We start from the raw sequence: 21030 nt of genomic DNA on the forward strand, positions 1-21030 counted from the left end.
AAGGACAATTAAAACAAGATGTATATATTCAGTACACCAGATAAAAAAATCTGTAGTCTCATATCTCAGTGAGGAACATGCAACTTCCAGTACCGGGCAGGGGCATTAGAGGAAATCTTGCTCAAGTTTGAAAGGACAGTTGACCATGCACTGGATTGATGTGTACCCAGTAGAACAGTTCATAATGCGAGGGAACCTCCATGGTATACAGTCACTGTAAAGAAACTTTTAAATAAACAATGATTACTGTATAATAGGTGTAAAACAAAGCATAGGGCTATAGATAGGGAGATACAGAATGGAATGTGTTTGGATGTCAAGAGAGCAATGCATGATATTTTCAACGACTATCATAGGAGAATACTGTCAGTGATCTTTCACAGAACCCAGAGGAATTCTGGTTGTATGTAAGGCTATTAGTGGCACCAAAGTTAGTGTCCAGTCTCTAGCGAATGAGGCAGGGACTGAAATTGAGGATAGCAGTGCAAAATGCTCAACTCCATTTCCAAACGTTCCTTTACAATGGAAAACCAAGGAAAATTGCCCCAGTTTAATCCTTATACAACAATGAAACACGTGTTAGTGTCAGTGGTGTTGAGAAACATCTGAAATCATTAAAATTGAACAAAGTTCCGGGCCCTGATGGAATTTCGGTTAGATTCTATACTGAATTTGCCGCTGGTTTAGTCCCTCTTCTAACTAGAATCTATTGTAGATTCCTGAACAAAGAATCATGCCCAGTTCTTGGAAAAATGCACAGGTCACAGCCGTCTACAAGAAGGGTAGTAGAAGTTTACCGCAAAACTACCTTCCAATATCCTTGACATCGATTTGTTGTCGAATCTTATAACATATTCAGAGCTTAAACATAATGAGGTATCTTGAACAGAAAGACCTTCTCAATACCAACCAACATATTTCTAAAACATCGATCATGTGAAACCCAACTCGCACTTTTCTCGCATGATATACTGAAAACCTTGTACAAAGGTAAATCCGATAGATGCAGTATTTCTTGATTTCCAAAAAACGTGACTTGGTACTGCACCTATGCTTATTGTCAAAAGTACAATCATATGAGGTATCAAGTGAAATTTGTGACTGGATTGAGGACTTTTTGGTAGGAAAAACACAACATGTTATCTTGGATGGCTAGTCATTGTCAGATGCAGAAGTAACTTAAAGTGTGCCTCAGGGAAGCGTGTTTGGCCCCTTTGCTGTCCATATTGTATGTTAATGACCTTGCAGACAATATTAATAGTAAAATCAGGCTTTTTGCAAATGATGCAGTTATCTGTAATGAAGTACTATCTGAAAGAAGCTGCATAAATCTTCAGTTGATAAGATTTCGACATTGTGCAGAGATTGGCAACTTGCTCTAAATGTTCAGAAATGTAAAATTTTGCACTTCACAAAACCAAAAAACGTAGTATCCTCTATGACAATAATATCTGTGAGTCACTTTTGGAATCGGCCAACTCATGCGAATACCTGGATGTAACACTTTGTAAGGATGTGAAATGGAATGATTACATAGGTTGTCTTGGATAAAGCAGGTGGTAGACTTTGGTTTATTAATAGAATACTGGGGAAGTGCAATCAGCCTATGAAGGAGATTGGTTAAAAATCAGTCATGCAACCAGTTCTAGAATATTGCTCAGTGTGTGGGACTGCTACCAGATAGGACCAAGGTAATGAATGTATACAGAGAAGGGCAGGACGAATGATCACAGATTTTTTAATCTGTGGGAGAATGTCACAGAGAGATTGGAGGAGACTCTAGAAGATAGATGTAAACTATCCTGAGAAAGTCTGTTAAAGTTTCAAGAACTGGCTTTAAATGATTGCTCTATGAATATACTAAAACACCCTATGTATTGCTCACATAAGGAGAGTGAAGATAAGATTAAAATAATTACTACACACATGGAGGTATTCAAACAATAATTCTTCCCATGCTACATACATGAATGGAATATGAAGATCCCCTAATTACTGGTACAGTGGGATGTACCCCTCTGTCGAGCCCCTTACAGTGGTTTGCAGAGTGTAGACGTAGATGCTTTCCGTAACTCTACCTTAGTTCCATCCTTAAGAGTTGCCTTATTGTTTTTCAGTGAGCATATAATTTCCTTAATTTCTTCTGAATCTGGGGCTGCTGAGTCATTGTTTTGATTACAGTTTTTATTCCCGATAAATTGTGATTGACATTCATGACAGTTATGTTAATATTAAAAAAAAAAAGTGTCATTATGTCACAGTTTCCAGTTTAGAGTAGTTTTCGAGTTCACAACTTGTAAAGTTGGTGGTATAAATTTGGTCAGTTGTTTCTTAACAGTTGGTAATAGTTGCTCATCTTATGCTTTTTAAAATCTTCATTGAGTTGGTATAGCTCATTCCTGATGAATAACTTTCTCTCTTTTGAAAGTTCTTCTGGCATCTCTTCTTCTTTCTATGATGTTGTTACTGTTTTTTCTGGCTTTTATTTGTATTTTATTTTTCCCATAGCTTCTGTCTTTCCTGTGTAGAGCTTTGAAACGTTGATCGTTCCACCATATCTGTCTGTTCCATTTAGTCAGTGGTGCTGTTCTGATTGCCAAATCATCAAGATGCCATTTCTAAGTGTGTCCTATGTTGGAATGTCCTGATTTTGGAAGTTTTGCTTTTAATTTTCCCAACTCCAGCTTATCAGTGTTATATTTAAGGATCTTGGTTTGTCTCTCAAGTTTTGTACATACTTCAGGCTTAATCTTAAATTTAGCTACAGGCATGTAGTGGTCTAATGAGATATTTGCAGGCTTCATAACTCCAACATTCATTATTTATTTTGATGACTTTCTGCTTATTGCTCTCCACATATTGGGTTTGGTGATATTCATGTTGTTAGCTTCTTGGCTTTTCCGTCAAAGGATGTGGATTTTATAAGTACGTTGAGATTAGCACATAATTCTGTCATTATTTCCCGATTTCTGTTGGCACGCAGGTGTGCAGAATGTAAACCAACGATCTTCCTGTAATTTTTTTTTCTTTTCCAATTTGTGCTTTGAAATCACCTGACATAATAAAGGTATGCTTCAATGGTATTTTACTCGTGTAATTATCTGTTTTCTTCAAGTATTGGTCTATATTATGTCTGGTTTCTTTCTGTTTTTTATCATTTGTTGGAGCATGAACATTTAAAATTCTATACACTTTGTGTGGATTTGAGTGATAGAGAGGACGTCCTTTTGTCGGTTGTGTTGAAGATCACTACTGAGTCAGTTATTTTATTAGAAAAGATGAACCACTGCTAAAAAGGGTGCACTCTTTAATATCCTGCTGTTGGACTTGCTCTTAACAATTCTGTATCCATGTACTTAGAGTATTCCAGTCAATACTGTCAAAAGCTTTCTCTCTCTCAAATTCTGAAGGTGGCAGGGGTAAAATACAGGGAGTGAAAGGCTATTTACAATTTGTACAGAAACCAGATGGCAGTTATAAGAGTCGAGGGGTATGAAAGGGAAGCAGTGGTTGAGAAGGGAGTGAGACAGGGTTGTAGCCTATCCCCGATGTTATTCAACCTGTATATTGAGCAAGCAGTAAAGGAAACAAAAGAAAAATTAGGAGTTGGAGGTAAAATACGTGGAGAAGAAATAAAAACTTTGAGGTTCGCCGATGACATTGTAATTCTGTCAGAGACAGCAAAGGACCTGGAAGGGCAGCTGAACGGAATGGACAGTGTCTTGAAAGGAGGATATAAGATGAACATCAACAGAAGCAAAACGAGGATAGTGGAATGTAGTCAAATTAAATCAGGTGATGCTGTGGGAATTAGATTAGGAAGTGAGAGGCTTAAAGTAGTAAGAGGTTTGCTGCTTGGGGAGCAAAATAACTGAAGATGGTCGAAGTAGAGAGGATATAAAATGTAGACTGGCAGTGGCAAGGAAAGCGTTTCTGAAGAAGAGACATTTGTTAACATTGAGTATAGATTTAAGTGTCAGGAAGTCGTTTCTGAAAGTATTTTTATGGAGTGTAGCCATGAATGGAAGTGAATTGTGGACGATAAATAGTTTGGACAAGAAGAGAATAGAAGCTTTTGAAATGTGGTGCTACAGAAGAATACTGAAGATTAGATGGGTAGATCACATATTTAATGACGAGGTACTGAATAGAATTGGAGAGAAGAGAAATTTGTGGCGCAACTTGACTAGGAGAAGGGATCGGTTGGTAGGGCATATTCTGAGGCAACAAGGGATCACAAATTTAGTGTTGGAGGGCAGCGTGGAGGCTAAAAATCGTAGAGGGAGACCAAGAGATGAATACACTAAACAGATTCAGAAGGATGTAGGTTGCAGTAGGTACTGGGGAGATGTAGAAGCTTGCACAGGATAGAGTAGTGTGGAGAGCTGCATCAAACCAGTCTCAGGACTGAAAGTATTTAAACAATAACAACAACAACAACATCCATGTGATTCAAAAGCTTCCTGCACAGCTGTAATCATGATGCTCTTTTATCTAAGAAATTTGTTATTGTTTCAAACTTCCCAAGCTTAATGAGAAACTGTACCTTTTAAGTTTATATATAGTTCATTTTTGTGGATTTAATTTTGCACATGTGATCTTCAGAGTGCTCTGAATCACCCAAAACTTTATGCTGTGGTCCCCCAAGAATCAGAATGACCACTTGGCACCTTACTCCTTACTATGTTGGATAATTGTTCCCATAGGGTATTTTGATTACAGAAAGCCTCCTTATCCATAGGGCTATTGTTTTGATAATTAGCGTATGCTAAATGGGACTGTTTATACTTTTGAAAGTAAGATGTACAGGAAAAGGTGGCACCCTATATGTTGAACAGATATCTACCAGGGAGCTGCTCAGTATGAGACAGATGCTCCTGTATTTATCTTCTGCCAGTTTTGCTGTACCAGAGTCTCTGTTTCACATCACTGCATTGATGTCTTCATTGTGACTCTGACAGGGGGCCAAGTTGTGAGGTACTGTTACCCAGCTCAGGTGAACCAAGGTTTTTCAAAGAGATGTCACTCCCCCTCCCTTCCTCACTGGTTTGGGACCCACTATGGTGGAGTCTCGCCCTCCTCTGTTGTTTCGGAGACACTGCCACTCCTGCTGTCTTACATTATCTTTCCAACTCTCCAGTATATTTATGGTTTGGTAAACTTTAAAACCTAATTTTAATAATGTATGAATAAAGGACCCCCCCCCCCCCCCCAGACACACACACACACACACACACACACACACACACACACACACACACACACACACACACACACATTGAAGCATGAAATGTCATATCTGAGATTTTCATTTACTTCAACATTTCAAAAAGTAAACATATAATTGAAGAAAAGAGTTGTTCTCATATTTACCCACAACCTCAACTGGAAGTGGTATTTCATTGCCCATCCCAACACAACCTACAGAGTGAGCATCAAACCTTGGCTAGAAAGGTTCCAGCCTGCATCTGAAAGGGAACCTCTTCCTCTTTCTCAAAATCCATCCTCTCAAAGTATTCAAGCAGTTCCTCACCTCCAGCATTTCCTCATGAAAGCTCCAAACCTTACTCAAGCTGAGTCCTGAGCTACTACTCTTCCATTATCTTCCCTACTGTGTTACTTGAATGTGATGAATGTGTGACAGAGGACATGATCAACTCTTGGACACTTAAGCATACGAGGTCTTCCTAATGATCCCATCCTTTCCACTCAGAATAAGTGGCAAAAAATTCTTAAAACCCTAGGGCTCTCAAAGCTATTTCCATAGAACTCCTTACTGTTCCCAGGCACCCACCTTTCCACCTGGTTCTCAAAATACACAAAAAACACTCTGTTTGCTGGTCATCCCATATTAGCTGCCTTTAAAGAACCCATGGAATGCATCTCACCCTTGATTGATGAGTGCCTGCAATCTATCAACTCCCATTGTATGCAAAAGACACCAACTACTTCCTCAAAAGTCTCAAATCCATTGCTGTCCCTCTCCCATCTGCATCCCTTATTGTCATTGTTGAAGTGACCCCCCCCCCCCCCCCCCCCCTCTCTCTCTCTCTGCACCACTCAGGTCATGAATGTTTCAGCACGTTACTCACCAAGGCTAGGACTTTCTCAAGCCAAGCTATGGAAAGAAATCCTTGATACCAGATATCCTCCATAAATCACTACTGTCTCCCTCCTAACCTCTTCGTCATACCGTATGACGGTCCCAAAAGACCTACCTTAAGGTTCCTATCTTATAATAGTGTCGTTTGTAAAACGTGCCCGCTGCCTTCACCCACTGCCTCTTGCCTCAACCCCACCAGTTACAAATACAGAGCAGATTTGGAAACAAACATTTTTTACCAACTAAAATGTACCCACTGCACAGCATTTTATATACACTGGTGTGCAAAATTTGAGGATGAAAGTAACTTTCCCATGACATGCCACTACCAACCTCGATGAAACTTGGACCATATATAGAAAGAACTGCCACAGTGTATTACATAGGGTAACTGAAATAAATATGCAATGAGATAAACAGAGATGACTCGTATTTGAAGACAATAATTACGATGAGTTCACTGTGATTCATGGTGATCCCCTGGACATTATAAAAGGTGGGACATGGTTTGTAAAAGGGTGTATGATCACCAAGGTAGACAATGTTTGCTCTGTAACGTGCTCTCTTGCTGGCCACAAGGTTGGTAAGGAATTTTGGTGGTAGGGCATTACACAGTTTCAGGATGGTTGTTGTTGCCCTGTGGATATGCCATAATATGTCTGTCCAATGAATCCCTCACACGATATATGAAATAAAAGTCTGGGGAATGTGCAAACCAGTCCATTTGTCGAATATCCTCTCATTCCAACTCATTGTCCTCCATAAAAATGAAGTAAAGGCTGAATGAATCCATGAAAAGACTAAAGTGTCACAATAATGTTGAAAGGAGTGTCTACTGTGTTCAAATATTTGGAGGTTATTATGCCCATAGAATGTTATGCCACTCCACACCATAACACCTGGGCTGCCAAAACAATTTTGTAAGACAGTGTTCCCCAATGAATTAGGTGTTCCAATCTTTCACCGTATAAGGGTACGTACAGTGTTGTTGAACACGATTGTTTTGGTGCTCCACATATTATAATTTGTGGAGGCATAATGTTGCAATATTGAACACAGTAGACTCTCCTGTCAGCTTTATCGTGACACTTTAGTCTTTCCCCGTGTGCATCTTTTTGTGGGTGCATTCAGTCTTTACTTCATTTTTATGGATGACAATGCATGACTGGATTGAATAGTGCGGGTGAAATAGTTTTGGAACAAGAGGACATTTGGCAAATGGACTGGCTTGTCCATTCCTCAGACTTAAATTCCATCAAGCACATGTAGGATGCATTGGACAGACATATAAGAGCACATGCACGAAGTACCAGTGGCCATGCAGCAATTGTGAACTACACTAATGGAGGAATGGAATGCCCTACCACAAAAACGTGTTGCCAACCTTGTGGTCAGCACGGGAGCATGTTATAGAGCATGCATTATCATCCATGATGATTACACACTGTATAAAGAACCATGTCCCACCTTTTGTAATGTCCAAGGGACCATGAACAATCAAGGTGACTCCAGTGTAATTATTGGATTTGAATAAAGTGCAATTTTGGTTTGTTTCATTGTGTGTTTCTTTCAGTTACCTCCTGTACTGTACTGTACTGTAGCAGTTCTTTCTAGGTACAATCTAAGTTTCATTGAGCTATGTTACTTGGCAATGGCACTTCATACAAAAGTTACTTTTGTTGTTAAGTATTATACACCTCTGTAGGAATGACCTCCACTGAATTGATTGATCACAAGAATCAGCATAGTTGAACGATCTGCATTGGGGATGCCCAGAACCCAGTTACCAAACATGCTCTACAGCATAATTCAATGGTCTTCGTTGCCTTGTACAGGACAGTGGCTATGTGGACCTTCCCACCCAAAACTTCAGAGACAAGAAATTGCCCTCCAACATACCTTTGCATCCTGACACTCACTTGGTCTACCATCTGTTAACACACAACAGTCCTCACTTCTCTTTCATACAACTGTCTTCACTTCTCTTTTTCATTGTCATAATCTTTTTTCACTATTTTTTGATTGTTTCGTTAAACACGATTATTAGACTTGACATTTCACCTGTGAAGAATAATACTGTACATATACAGCAGGTGGTCATAAAATTTTAATTATCATCTTGAAAAAATTATTCTAAAACCACTACACTTGGTGATGCTGAGCTCTTCTCTACATATTCAAATTTCATTGCAACACATTTTTCCCATTGACAGATAACTTGGCAGAAACCTGTGTTGCAGAAGTCTGCAATTTGGCCGTTTGTTCGTGATATCTTCCATCTAAAAATAACCTCACCATCATTCTGGAAATTCCTGCCACGCAATGGTTTCTTAATTTGAGAAGGTAGAAGAAGTCACTGTGTGTTTTGTCATGAGACTGTGGGGGATAAGGAAATATTTGATAGCCCAAAGCAGGAGCATGAGTAGTTGTATCCTTTACAGAATGAGCTGGGTCTGTGTGACAAAGCAACACCACCTCTTCCGGAGATTTCGGTAGCACACTATTGTGACAGCTTGCTCCCATATAAGCATAACCTATTAACACCATACTGTGGCCATCCCAAAAATAACCAGGACCATGTTGCATGATAATGGTTGTGTCTTTGCTTAATTCAGCAGTGGTGAATCCACATTTCCCTGCTTAATTCGCTTCTTTGTCTTGGGGTCATGGTGACACCCAGCATTTGTCCATTCTTGCCAGAGAGATGGTCTGCCAATTTGATCTTTGTCACATAGACCTTGTGGCCACACTGGAAGTGTCTACACCACCTAAAAATTGCGTCATGTAATGATGCATTGTTCCTGTACATTTCCACAAGCTCAGCATGGATTGTTGCATGCTGTTCCATTTCAAATGCGGAAAACAAATTACTGCATGATACTCCACTTTATCGATTGGCTGCGCCATTGTATTTTGACTCCTCTAGCAGTGTTCTGCAGGGATTTTTGTGTGTATCAGGACTGCTCACATGTACCTGCAAACAAACAAAAAAATGTAACTACACAACTTTGTTTTTGATGTAATAATGAAAACTTTGACTACTCCTCATATTAACATTAGGTTCAAAGTTTTCCAAACCGTAAATTTTCTAGAGAGATGAAAAGATAACATGAGGCAGCAGGAGGTGTGGCATTGTTTCCATACTAGTACAAGAAGGAAATTTAAAAAAAATCTAATTACCATGCCATACATATTAAAAAAAGAACTCAGTACTCTGTGTGAAATATAAACAAAAATCAAAACAACTGTGTGCTGAAGAACAACACACACAGTATTTTCTATGCTAAGTGACAACTCCTCTACATAGGATTTGAGAGGACTAATTACCAATGCATGTGATGATCACTTGTTTCATTATTGCATAAAATTTCTCATTTCAGACATCATTGCTGCAACAGGCAATCACCAATCGTGGATCATCTCCAACTATTACGAGTCTTCTGAGCTCCTCTCCAGCTGTACCGACTACAGTGTCCTCTAGTCTTAAGAACTTGGTTAGTAATGCACTCAGTGGAGTTGCTGCTTCTGTTGACCACTCATTACCATCCTCTACATCACCATCAGCTGGTAAATATTATCTTAAGCTTTAGTGTCAACATAGTTATTAAAATATACATCTAAGCAACTTAAATTGAATTGAAATTTGTTATTGGAATTTAAACAAATCTGTGTGTGAGAGTGTATAACAGGAATAGGCATAGTTTAGAAATCATATCAACTGAGCATTCTCTTGGCATAATCTCTCACCTTAATGTTTTCATCTTGTCATATTTTATTTGAACGAAACATACTTACCACATGGAAAAATACTGTTGTGTATCTTGTGATATAGTTTCCCTTAAATCCTTGAACAGAATGGATTGTAACAGGATCTTGGTCAGTATAGCTTAGATTTTGAACTTACATTCTCCTTGCACTGTGATCTGAATAGGGTGAGAAGTTGTTTAAAATTGTGCACATGGAGTTTTGCAAAGTTATTAAACTGTAAAACTGGAATTAAGTGGGTTTCAGCATGACAAATCTGTCGTTTCTCTTGTGAGGAATGTTTCCTGGTAGGAAGACAACAGTGAAGATGATAACTCATACTCGGGTAGCAAGATACCAGAGGGATCAGATTTAAATGGGTGGTACATTAGTAATTTACAGCTGAAAGAGATACATGCAGAAGGTAAATGTGAAATCGGAAATTCAATGGCTCGTTATTCAGATTCCTCATAATTATAAGATTTTTATGAGAAACCTTCACTTTGGGCAGTGTATTGCATATGGAAAATGCATAGTTTTTTCAAGATTCAGATTCCATATTAAACAGTGGTGTCTTAATAACTGGCTGCGTTTGTTGATTTTTGTAAGGAGAAAGATGAAGGCCTACCACTTGCTTAGTTATCCACTGTGAGACTTGACTAACTTTTGGATTGAGATCTGCCTTTCAGAGTGATGCACTGACAATCATATGGGGGGGGGGGGGGGGGGGGGGGGGGGGAGAAGACATATGGATATGCAATAAAGCTTTGTTCTACCGTTCTGTCAATTGATCTTCTTGCATTTGAATTAGTTATTGTCTGTGTGTAGCACGTCTCAGTGACTTAGTAATTACTTCTGATATGAATAGTCAAGAATTGAAAGATTGTCTATACATTACTGTGATTCATGACAGACATTAATGGTGAGATGATAACCAAAACATGGTGTGTAAAATTTCTTATGGTCCAGTTGGATGACAACTTAAAAGAGGCAACGCATAAATAAGCTACTCAAGAATCTCAGTTGAGCATGTTTTGCTCTTAGAAGCATCTTTCATTGTGTTAACCTAAAGACAGTAATTTTGGCTTATTTTGCATGTTTTCACAATTAGTTTTCTTATGAAATTATCTTCAGTCATGTTGTAGAGGCCTTTTTGACGATCTTGGAATTCTTACTCACTCTCATTACATTTGCTCAGTGATGTTTTATATTGCTGATTATACACTGAAGTGCCATAGAAACTGGTATAGGCATGCATATTCAAATACAGAGATACGTAAACAGGCAGAATACAGAGCCGCGATCGGGAATACCTATATAAGACAACAAGTGTCTGGTGCAATTGTTAGATTGATTACTGCTGCTATAATCAGGTTATTAAGATTTAAGTGAGTTTGAACATAGTGTTATACTATAGTGTTATAGATGGTGCACGAGTGATGGGCACAGCATCTCTGAGGTAGCAATGAAATGGTAATTTTCCCATACAACCATTTCACGAGTGGACTGTGAATATCATGAATCCACTAGAACATCAAATCTCCGGTCATTGCTCTGGCCAGAAAAGAGATCTTGCAAGAATGAGACCAAAGACAACTGAAGAGAACCCTTCAACATGACAGAATTGCAACCCACTTGCAAATTGCTACAGATTTTAATGCTGGGCTGTCAGTGAGTGTCACTGTGCAAATCATTCAGTGGAACATCATCGATATGGGCTTTTGGAGCCGAAGGCCCGCTCGTGTATGCACGACACAAAGCTTTACACTTCGTGTGGGCCCGTCAACAGTGACATTGGACTGTTGATGACCGGAAACATGTTGCCTGACCAGATGAGTCTTGTTTCAAATTCTATTGAGCAGATAGACATGTACAGGTATGGAGAGACAACCTCATGAATCCATGGACCCTCCATCTCAGCGCAGTTGGAGTGATATGGAATCTCTGGTATGTATAAATAAAACTGACAGGTGACATGTACGTAAGCATCTTCTCTGTTCACCTGCATCCATTCATGTCCATTGTGCATTCCAACAGACTTGGGGAATTCCAGCAGGACAGTGCAACATCTCACATGTCCAGAATAGCTGCAGTCTGGCTCCAGAAAAACTCTTTGAAGTTGAAACATTTCCGCTGGCCACTAAACTCCCCAGACATGATCATTATTGAGCATATCTGGAATGCCTTGCAGTTTTCTGTTTAGAAGAGGTCTCCACACTCTTGTACTCTTACGGATTTATGGGCAGCCTGCAGGATTCATGGTGTCAATTCAAACATTAGTGGAGTCCATGCCATGTCGTGTTGCTGCCATGTCATGTTGCGGCACTTTGCATGTTCGCCGTACACGATATTAGGCAGATGCACCAGTTTCTTTAGCTCTTCAGTGTAAAAGTCAAATTCAGCCAAACTGAGATTTACACAATCAATACAGGAGACAAAAATAGTCTGAGAGACAAGAGTGAAGCTCTTGGAAAGCGAAGATGAAGTGAAGTGAAAGTTCACGGGCTGAGAGGCTATGTAATATTATTGCAACATTACAAAATCAAGTCAAATTTACAAAGAGCTTAGAAAGTATGGACCACCTATCAGTATGAGGCACCATCCTCTCTGGTCTGGATGCATGCTCTGATTTGGTTGAGCTGGGTCTCATAAAGCCGTTGTATACTATCCTGAAGCAAGCTGGCCACTAACTGTTGCAACTGGTGTATGATATCTTGGATACTGGCCCTGGGAAGGATTTGATGTCTGACATGGTTTCATGCATGTTCTATTGGGGACAGATATGGGGATCTCGCTGGTGAAGAGAATACCTCGAGATTACCCAGATAGTTTAGAGAGACATGTATCGTGCATGGACAAACATTGTCCTACTGAAAATTGGAACCACAGTACTGTAGCATGTAGTTCATAGACACAGTTGTCATGCGTGGACGAACATTGTCCTATTGAAAATTGGAGCCATGATACTGTCGCACAAGAGGTAACACATGACGACATGGTGTCTGTTTGCATTGAAACTGGCCCTAAAGAGCTTTAAATATCAATTTTTGACCATTAATGTGCCTAAATATTTTATTTGAAAATGTAATGAGGGTGAGGTTAAGTGATTCTAAACTTGGAAGAACTCGTTTTGCTACCCAAGTTATTATAAAGATCACGTTTGCGTTTAGTAAACAGAAGCCCAAAAGAATATAAATTACAAAAATCTTGCGGATATTTTGAAAACAAAAATGACCAAACTAAGTGTAACATCACTCAGTGGTATCTCCAAAAGCAAGTAAGCTCACTCATAACTTTGAGGACGCTGCAATATATGTCCCATAACGTAAACATAAGCTCCTGTCGTCGGGCAGCTGTCATATTCAGAATTCCCTCTGTATTTGTACTTTGCGACAATGAGAAATGGTCTACATTATTCTGGGTGGTTGGAGGCTGGAAACTGATGGTGGACACCAAAGGTATCACATTCATATACACAAGTACAAGCACACGCATAGACATACATCCCTAAAAGATATGTAAAGATATTTATGGTAGCTACCAAAAATAAAAGAGAGTGAAAGTTAGCAAACAGTAATGGTAGAAAAAATAATAATAAGGCAAACAATGACTGTGTGAAATTTTTGTGTCTCCTCACTATAAAACTGTTTGTATTAAATAAAAAAAGATTGACAATTGAAATTATGTTTAAAGTGATTAAAACTGTTTTACAAATCTTTCTTAGTTGAGGGGGGGAGAGAGAGAGAGAGAGAGAGAGAGAGAGAGAGAGAGAGAGAGAGAGAGAGAGAGAGAGAGAGGCTATATGACAGTGGCAGTGAAATCGTAGAAGATCAGCCAGTGGTAGTCACAACAGTTAATCCTCTTATCTGGTGCATGACCCCTTGGTGGTAATATTATTCCTCCGTTGTCTTCCTGGTTGGAAGCAACTGGTTCTATAAAGGATGAGTCACCTAAAACTTGCACCTGAATTGAAAGTGCTATCGATGTGCAGTTTTCACAGAATTAATTGCTAGTCATGGATTCGTATTATTGCCAATAAACAGTTAATAGTTAGAAAGTGAATTTTTTGGGAAAATGTACGCTTTTTAAAATGGAACAATGCCAATTGAAATTAACAGGCTAAAAGTAGGTTAAATTAAAATGTCAGTGATGCTTGTTGCAGGATTCTAGTGCGAGTCATTTAAGAGATATCGTATTTTGAAAACTTTTCCACAGCAACACTTGTTTGTGCCATTCAACCTGCGTAGTTGCTAGTTATGATGTTGGTATGTTTGCTTACAGTATGCTTGTATGTTCCTTGAGTGCATAGCGACTTGCTAGTCAGTCAGTGTGCGACATTTCAAGCAGTAGGTTGTGAGTGGGTGATGAGGATGATTTACCAGTGGAGAAAAAGCTATGTTCATCATGTCTAGAGAGTATAGGAAGAATGCAGTTGGTTCATGTACTGTGTATGCAGTGAGATGTCCTAATAGACATCAACTGTGATGGCAGTTATTTATCAACCTCTTTGACCAGTTATGTGAAATTTATAGTGTAATACCTAGACAACGCAGCAGAAGGAAGCAAGTGGTGATGGAAGGGGGGGGGGGGGATTAATTTTCTTGCTACTGTTGCAGTTGATTTGCATGTCAGCTCCCATGCAATTGCACGAAGAAGTGACACGAGTCAAGCAAATGTTGTTTGCATTCTTCATCGACCTAGGATCCAACCCTATCATATCTCTCTCCATGAAGAGCTGCATGAAAAAGATTAGTGACAAAGCCACGTTTACCAGTCTTAGCCAGGGGAACTGCCAAAACATGCACTATGCGTTTGTTGAAATCCCCATTGGCTTACAATCGGGTGGAACGTATCCCCATCGGCCTCATCAGGTGAAACGTTAGTGTCCCTACAGTATAAATGTGTGATGTGAGATAGTAAGCCATCAGCTCATAGGCTCATGTTTCGTAGACGGAACACTGAACATGTACCAGTATCACAGCCTCCTAACAAATTATCTTCCATGGATTCTAGATGATGATTCTCTGCAGACTAGTAGGAACCTGTGGTACCAACATGATGGCTGTCCAGGAAATAGTACACAAAGAGCTACAGCATGTCTTCACGAATTCATTTCCAAATCATTGGATTGGATGCAAAGGACCTGTACCTTGGTTGGCCAGTTTCCTGGGTTTGGTGCCTGTATATTTTTTTCTGTGAAGACACTGTTTACAAGAACATACCAACTACACCTGATAATATACAACAATGTATTACTGCAGCCTGCTCGGATACCTCCACTGAAATACTAGCACATGTGCAGCAGTCATTCCATACCAGACTGGAAGCGTACAGTGCTGCTGCCAGTGGTCATTTTGAACACAGCTTGTGATGGTCAGTTGTCTCATTACTGATCAGAATCCACATAACTAGAGTATGCACTTCTGTTGTTCTTCAGTGTTTAGGTATTGTATGTAATTTACACTTTGGTGTCCAAGACAGCCTACACGTGTGGCAGTAATTTCCCAGTCCAGCTGCTGCTAGTTTCCAACTGATGGTATGGGATGGCACAGAATGTTGCAGGGAGTCCATTACCTGCTCTCAGACGGCAGATGCAGGTGTGAAGGGGTTAAAATGTGCTCCATACACAATACAGTAATTCATCCTTGTGGTAAAACGCATTTGGCGGGAATCTTGCAGACTAACATGCTTGCTCTCACATTCCCATGCAGTCCAGTGTCAGGCTTCTGTTAGATCCAGATGCCCCTCAAATCTGGATATTGCACAATTCGACCAACCTGTTAAATGCAGATCCACAGTGAGGCTCCTTTGAGACTCTGTCAGGTGCTAATAATGCTGTCTCACATGAGTGAGTGAGTATTTGGCATATGCTTGCCTTTCACAGTGTTTACTCAAAATCTGATGCTGTTCACTCCCCTTACGTGGTCTAACAGGCCTGGTAACAACAGTAAACATGAACAAAACTAATGTGCTCTGGAGGCAGTTATAGGCGGCAAAAATAATTGTAACTCTAATCCTTTACTTACCCACAATGTACAAAGTTACAATGACATCCGACCAAGTCTTTTGGATTGTTCACTTTTTTGGGCAGGTAATGCAGTTTTGATCTAGGCCTTACATGCTCAGCCACAAGCTCTCATCTAGGACAAAGTGAGAAAACAAAAATTAAAAATATATTTCATTAGGGCACTCTTTCTAAAAACTATCTGTAGGCATGCTTTGTAAAGCTCTGTTACCTACATGGCAAGTAGTTGTGATTGTAGTTTAGCTACATGACAAGTAATTATGTACTGTAAACAAGGGCTCAGTATTTGCAGATGTAGATTACTATTTTCGTTAAAAAATTCCACTATAATAAAGTTAATATTAAGCTACTAATAGGAATTAAACAGCAGCTATTCAATGTAACAGTAGAAGCAACATCTTATTTCAAAGTAGCAACATCTTTCCTTATGTATTTAATTAAATTTTGCTGTTATAATACTGAGTAGATAGTAGTGATAGATTGCTGTTAATACACTATACTTCTAAAGTTTCTACAGTTTCCTGGTCTTTTGTTATGTATACACTGACTCATTTCACATCCCTATGATTCTCCTGGATGGGAGCTATAGAACGTGAATAAGTGCATGAATGAATGACTCAAACATTCTTCTGACTACTTGTTCACTCTCTGAACACCAACTTTACTTAGGAAAATTCAACAAAGAGAAGCTACATTCTGAATGTACTGTTTTTAATATATACATTAGCTGTTCGATTTTTGTGAGCACAACCCTTTGTAAAGCACAATTTACTCATTTGTAATGATTATAAGAGTGACACTAGTCCAAAAAACTGACACTGCTCATTGTATTATCCTGGTCAAAGTCAAAGGATTATACTGATTATAATGAAAACTATTGATTCTATGAAACAAGACTGAAATAAGCTTGTGACCACCCTGTGGTTTCCAGATATGACTGGACATTAAAAAAATATTCATTAATATACCAGAATGGCTCTATATACTAACACGAGTGTTAGCACGTGGGAATAAAATGGAAAATAAGAATGAATCAACCATGACATAGCAAATTTTGTGGGGGATGATGAACAAAGGATGGTTTTAATGGAAGAAGACTTAGAAAGTGCAACAAATTTACTAAAGAGAGTGCCTACATTACACGTGTCCATCCTCTTCTGGACTATATACGATAAACAAGTAGAGGTGGCAGTCATTAAAACAAGTGTTTTACATTATGGCATGTATTTCTTTTTTTTATTCCTGCGAATGCCAAACCGTTTTGTTGAATCCCACTTACATATATAGAAGTGACCATCATGAGAAAATAAATCAGAACATGCACGGAAATAGTTCTTTATTTTTCACCATGTACTATTATAGAGTGAAACAGTAGAGAAATGGTCTGAAAGTGGTTCAGTGAACCCTCTGCCAGACAGTTAAGTGCAAATTGCAGTAAGCATTACAGTGATACTTTTTTGATAATACCCTATGCAGATTAACTTTTATGCTTTTCTTGTCTTTCGACTTGTTCCACATCCATGATGTCTCTCCTTTATGGGACCTACAGAACATAATGAATGAATGAGAGAGTGAATGAATGATTGAGCATATCAGAGCCTGCGGTTTTCAATAAATATGTGTTATTTACTCTAGCACTGTTATTTTAGGTGTGTGTGTGTGTGTGTGTGTGTGTGTGTGTGTGCGTGCGTGCGTGCGTGCGTGCGTTCGTTCGTTCGTTCGTTCGTGCGTGCGTGCGTTCGTTCGTTCGTTCGTTCGTTTGTTTATAAAAGTAAATTCGCTTCCTATGTTGTACTATTCAGTATGTTTAGTCCCAACTTATGCATTTAACAGTGTGTTTCCTTACTCATACCACATGGAAAATCTGTTTCTTTATTTATTTTTCTGTACTATAAAATAATCAGTCTTACATAATTAAGAGACTATACAGTAAAATTGTATCCAAGTTTGTAAAACTGTTTGTATACTCCTGTACCTGATTAAAGAAAAGGAGTACACATGCATATAATAGTCCAGAAACTCACTAAATTTTTCAGATAGAATCTTATTATTTGAGGAACAAATTTTTGAGAATGGTAGTGAAATATGGACTGTAGGAAAACTGAAATGGAAGAGAATTGAAGAATGTGAGATGTGATGCTGTAGTAGAATATTGAACCTTAGATGGATTGTTAAGGTAAAGAATGAGGAGGTTCTCTTCAGAATCGTTGAGGAAAAGAATATATGGAAAACATCTACAAGAAGGAGGTTCAGGATGACAAGACAATTGTTTAAATGTCAGGGAATAACTTCCATAATTCTACATGGAGCTGTAGAGGATAAAAACTACAGGGAAGACAGAGATTGGAATACATCGTGCAAATAATTGGAGGTGGGGAGGGAATGGGACTTCATTTTCATTCCAGTAACAAGTACTTCATTCCGTTGGATACTATAGTTGTAAGGAAAGACAAATTTGGCTTTGTAATTTTCTTGTGCTCTGCTGGTAGCATTGAGTCTTTTTGTTCAGTTGCAGATGTCACATTAGTCAACTGAAACTACATACATGAATTCTAGCAATGACTATCATTGTGCTAATAATTCTTGCAAGGAAATAGTGAATCACTGTTTCTCCTTTTCTGCCTCTTCCCATCACTGTTGCATAGTTTATCTGCAAATTCTGCTGCTGCTGCTGCTGCTGATGATGATGATGATGATGATGTCACCATCAGTGAAGTAGGTTTTCTTCTTCTTCTTCCTCTGCTCATCTTCCCAGTCACTGTTCTTACAGATGTGTCCTTTAGTATGCAGTCTCTTCTCATACAGTGATGTAGCCAATTTCTTTTCCATTTTTGTTTCCATTTTTCCTTTCTCTCTCCCTCTCCCTCTCCCTCTCCCTCTCCCTCTCCCTCTCCCTCTCCCTCTCCCTCTCCCTCTCCCTCTCCCTCTCCTCTCCCTCTCCCTCTCCCTCTCCCTCTCCCTCTCCCTCTCCCTCTCCCTCTCCCTCTCCCTCTCCCTCTCCCTCTCCCTCTCCCTCTCCCTCTCCCTCTCCCTCTCCCTCTCCCTCTCCCTCTCCCTCTCCCTCTCCCTCTCCCTCTCCCTCTCCCTCTCCCTCTCCCTCTCCCTCTCCCTCTCCCTCTCCCTCTCCCTCCCTCTCCCTCTCCCTCTCCCTCTCCCTCTCCCTCTCCCTCTCCCTCTCCCTCTCCCTCCCTCTCCCTCTCCCTCTCCCTCTCCCTCTCCCTCTCCCTCTCCCTCTCCCTCTCCCTCTCCCTCTCCCTCTCCCTCTCCCTCTCCCTCTCCCTCTCCCTCTCCTCTCCCTCTCCCTCTCCCTCTCCCTCTCCCTCTCCCTCTCCCTCTCCCTCTCCCTCTCCCTCTCCCTCTCCCTCTCCCTCTCCCTCTCCCTCTCCCTCTCCCTCTCCCTCTCCTCTCCCTCTCCCTCTCCCTCTCCCTCTCCCTCTCCCTCTCCCTCTCCCTCTCCCTCTCCCTCTCCCTCTCCCTCTCCCTCTCCCTCTCCCTCTCCCTCTCCCTCTCCCTCTCCCTCTCCCTCTCCCTCTCCCTCTCCCTCTCCCTCTCCCTCTCCCTCTCCTCTCCCTCTCCCTCTCCCTCTCCCTCTCCCTCTCCCTCTCCCTCTCCCTCTCCCTCTCCCTCTCCCTCTCCCTCTCCCTCTCCCTCTCCCTCTCCCTCTCCCTCTCCCTCTCCCTCTCCCTCTCCCTCTCCCTCTCCCTCTCCCTCTCCCTCTCCCTCTCCCTCTCCCTCTCCCTCTCCCTCTCCCTCTCCCTCTCCCTCTCCCTCTCCCTCTCCCTCTCCCTCTCCCTCTCTTCCCCCCACCTCTCCCTCCCCCCCCTCTCCCTCCCCCCCCCTCTCCCTCCCCCCCCTCTTCCCCCCCCCTCTTCCCCCCCTCTCCCTCTCCCCCTCTCCCGCTCCCCCTCTTCCCCCCCCTCTTCCCCCCCCCTCTTCCCCCCTCTCCCTCTCCCTCCCCCCCCCTCTCTTCCCCCCCCTCTCCCTCCCCCCCCTCTTCCCCCCCTCTCCCTCTCCCCCTCTTCCCCCCCCTCTTCCCCCCCCCCTTCCCCCCCCTCTTCCCCCCCCCCCTCTTCCCCCCCCTCTTCCCCCCCTCTCCCTCTCCCCCTCTTCCCCCCCCCCTCTTCCCCCCCCTCTTCCCCCCCTCTCCCTCTCCCCCTCTTCCCCCCCCCCTCTTCCCCCCCCTCTTCCCCCCCTCTCCCTCTCCCCCTCTTCCCCCCCTCTCCCTCTCCCCCTCTTCCCCCCCTCTCCCTCTCCCCCTCTTCCCCCCCCTCTTCCCCCCCCCCTCTTCCCCCCCTCTTCCCTCTCCCCCTCTTCCCCCCCCTCTCCCTCTCCCCCTCTTCCCCCCCTCTCCCTCTCCCCCTCTTCCCCCCCTCTTCCCCCCCCCCTCTTCCCCCCCCTCTTCCCCCCCCCCCTCTTCCCCCCCTCTCCCTCTCCCCCTCTTCCCCCCCCTCTCCCTCTCCCCCTCTTCCCCCCCCTCTTCCCCCCCCCCCTCTTCCCCCCCCCTCTTCCCCCCCTCTCCCTCTCCCCCTCTTCCCCCCCCCCCTCTTCCCCCCCCCCTCTTCCCCCCCCCTCTTCCCCCCCCTCTTCCCCCCCCCCTCTTCCCCCCCTCTCCCTCTCCCCCTCTTCCCCCCCCCTCTTCCCCCCCCCCCCTCTTCCCCCCCTCTCCCTCTCCCCCTCTTCCCCCCCCCTCTTCCCCCCCCCCTCTTCCCCCCCTCTCCCTCTCCCCCTCTTCCCCCCCCCCCCTCTCCCCCCCTCTCTTCCCCCCCCCTCTCCCCCCCCCCTCCAGTGTCACTTCCCCATTTTTCTGCAAGTTGTGAATGGCACTGACTTTTCACAAGATGCATGTGTGAGGAAGCATTATATTTGCTGACTCTATTAGGAATGTACACCATCAGAACTTGTAACAGGAAAACACACTGTGACACGGAACACTTCTGTTGCAGCATCCAACTAGTTTCCATGGCACTTTTGCGCAACCTAAATGAACTTGTAATGAAACATGCTGCTCTTCTTTGGATCTTTTCTATTTCCTCTATCAGTCCTATCTGGTATGGGTACCATACAGACAACCAATATTCAAGTATTAGTCAAACCATTGTTTTTGTAAGCTGCTTCTTTTGTTGATGGGCTGCATTTCCTTAGGATTCTTCCAATGAAT

At 41.9% G+C, this 21030-nt stretch overlaps 1 protein-coding gene across 3 annotated transcripts in view; it reads left to right on the top strand.

Annotated features, from left to right (window-relative positions):
* The window catches only part of LOC124605611 (bromodomain-containing protein 8), a 277718-nt gene that overhangs the window by 111057 nt on the left and 145631 nt on the right, over positions 1-21030 (top strand). For all 3 annotated transcript variants that reach the window (XM_047137415.1, XM_047137416.1, XM_047137418.1), the window contains exon 8: positions 9484-9670. In XM_047137415.1, coding sequence (XP_046993371.1) covers positions 9484-9670 — 187 coding nt within the window. The remainder of the gene's footprint in view (positions 1-9483; positions 9671-21030) is intronic.

Source organism: Schistocerca americana, chromosome 3, assembly GCF_021461395.2.
Source record: "Schistocerca americana isolate TAMUIC-IGC-003095 chromosome 3, iqSchAmer2.1, whole genome shotgun sequence".
NCBI lineage: Eukaryota > Metazoa > Arthropoda > Insecta > Orthoptera > Acrididae > Schistocerca > Schistocerca americana.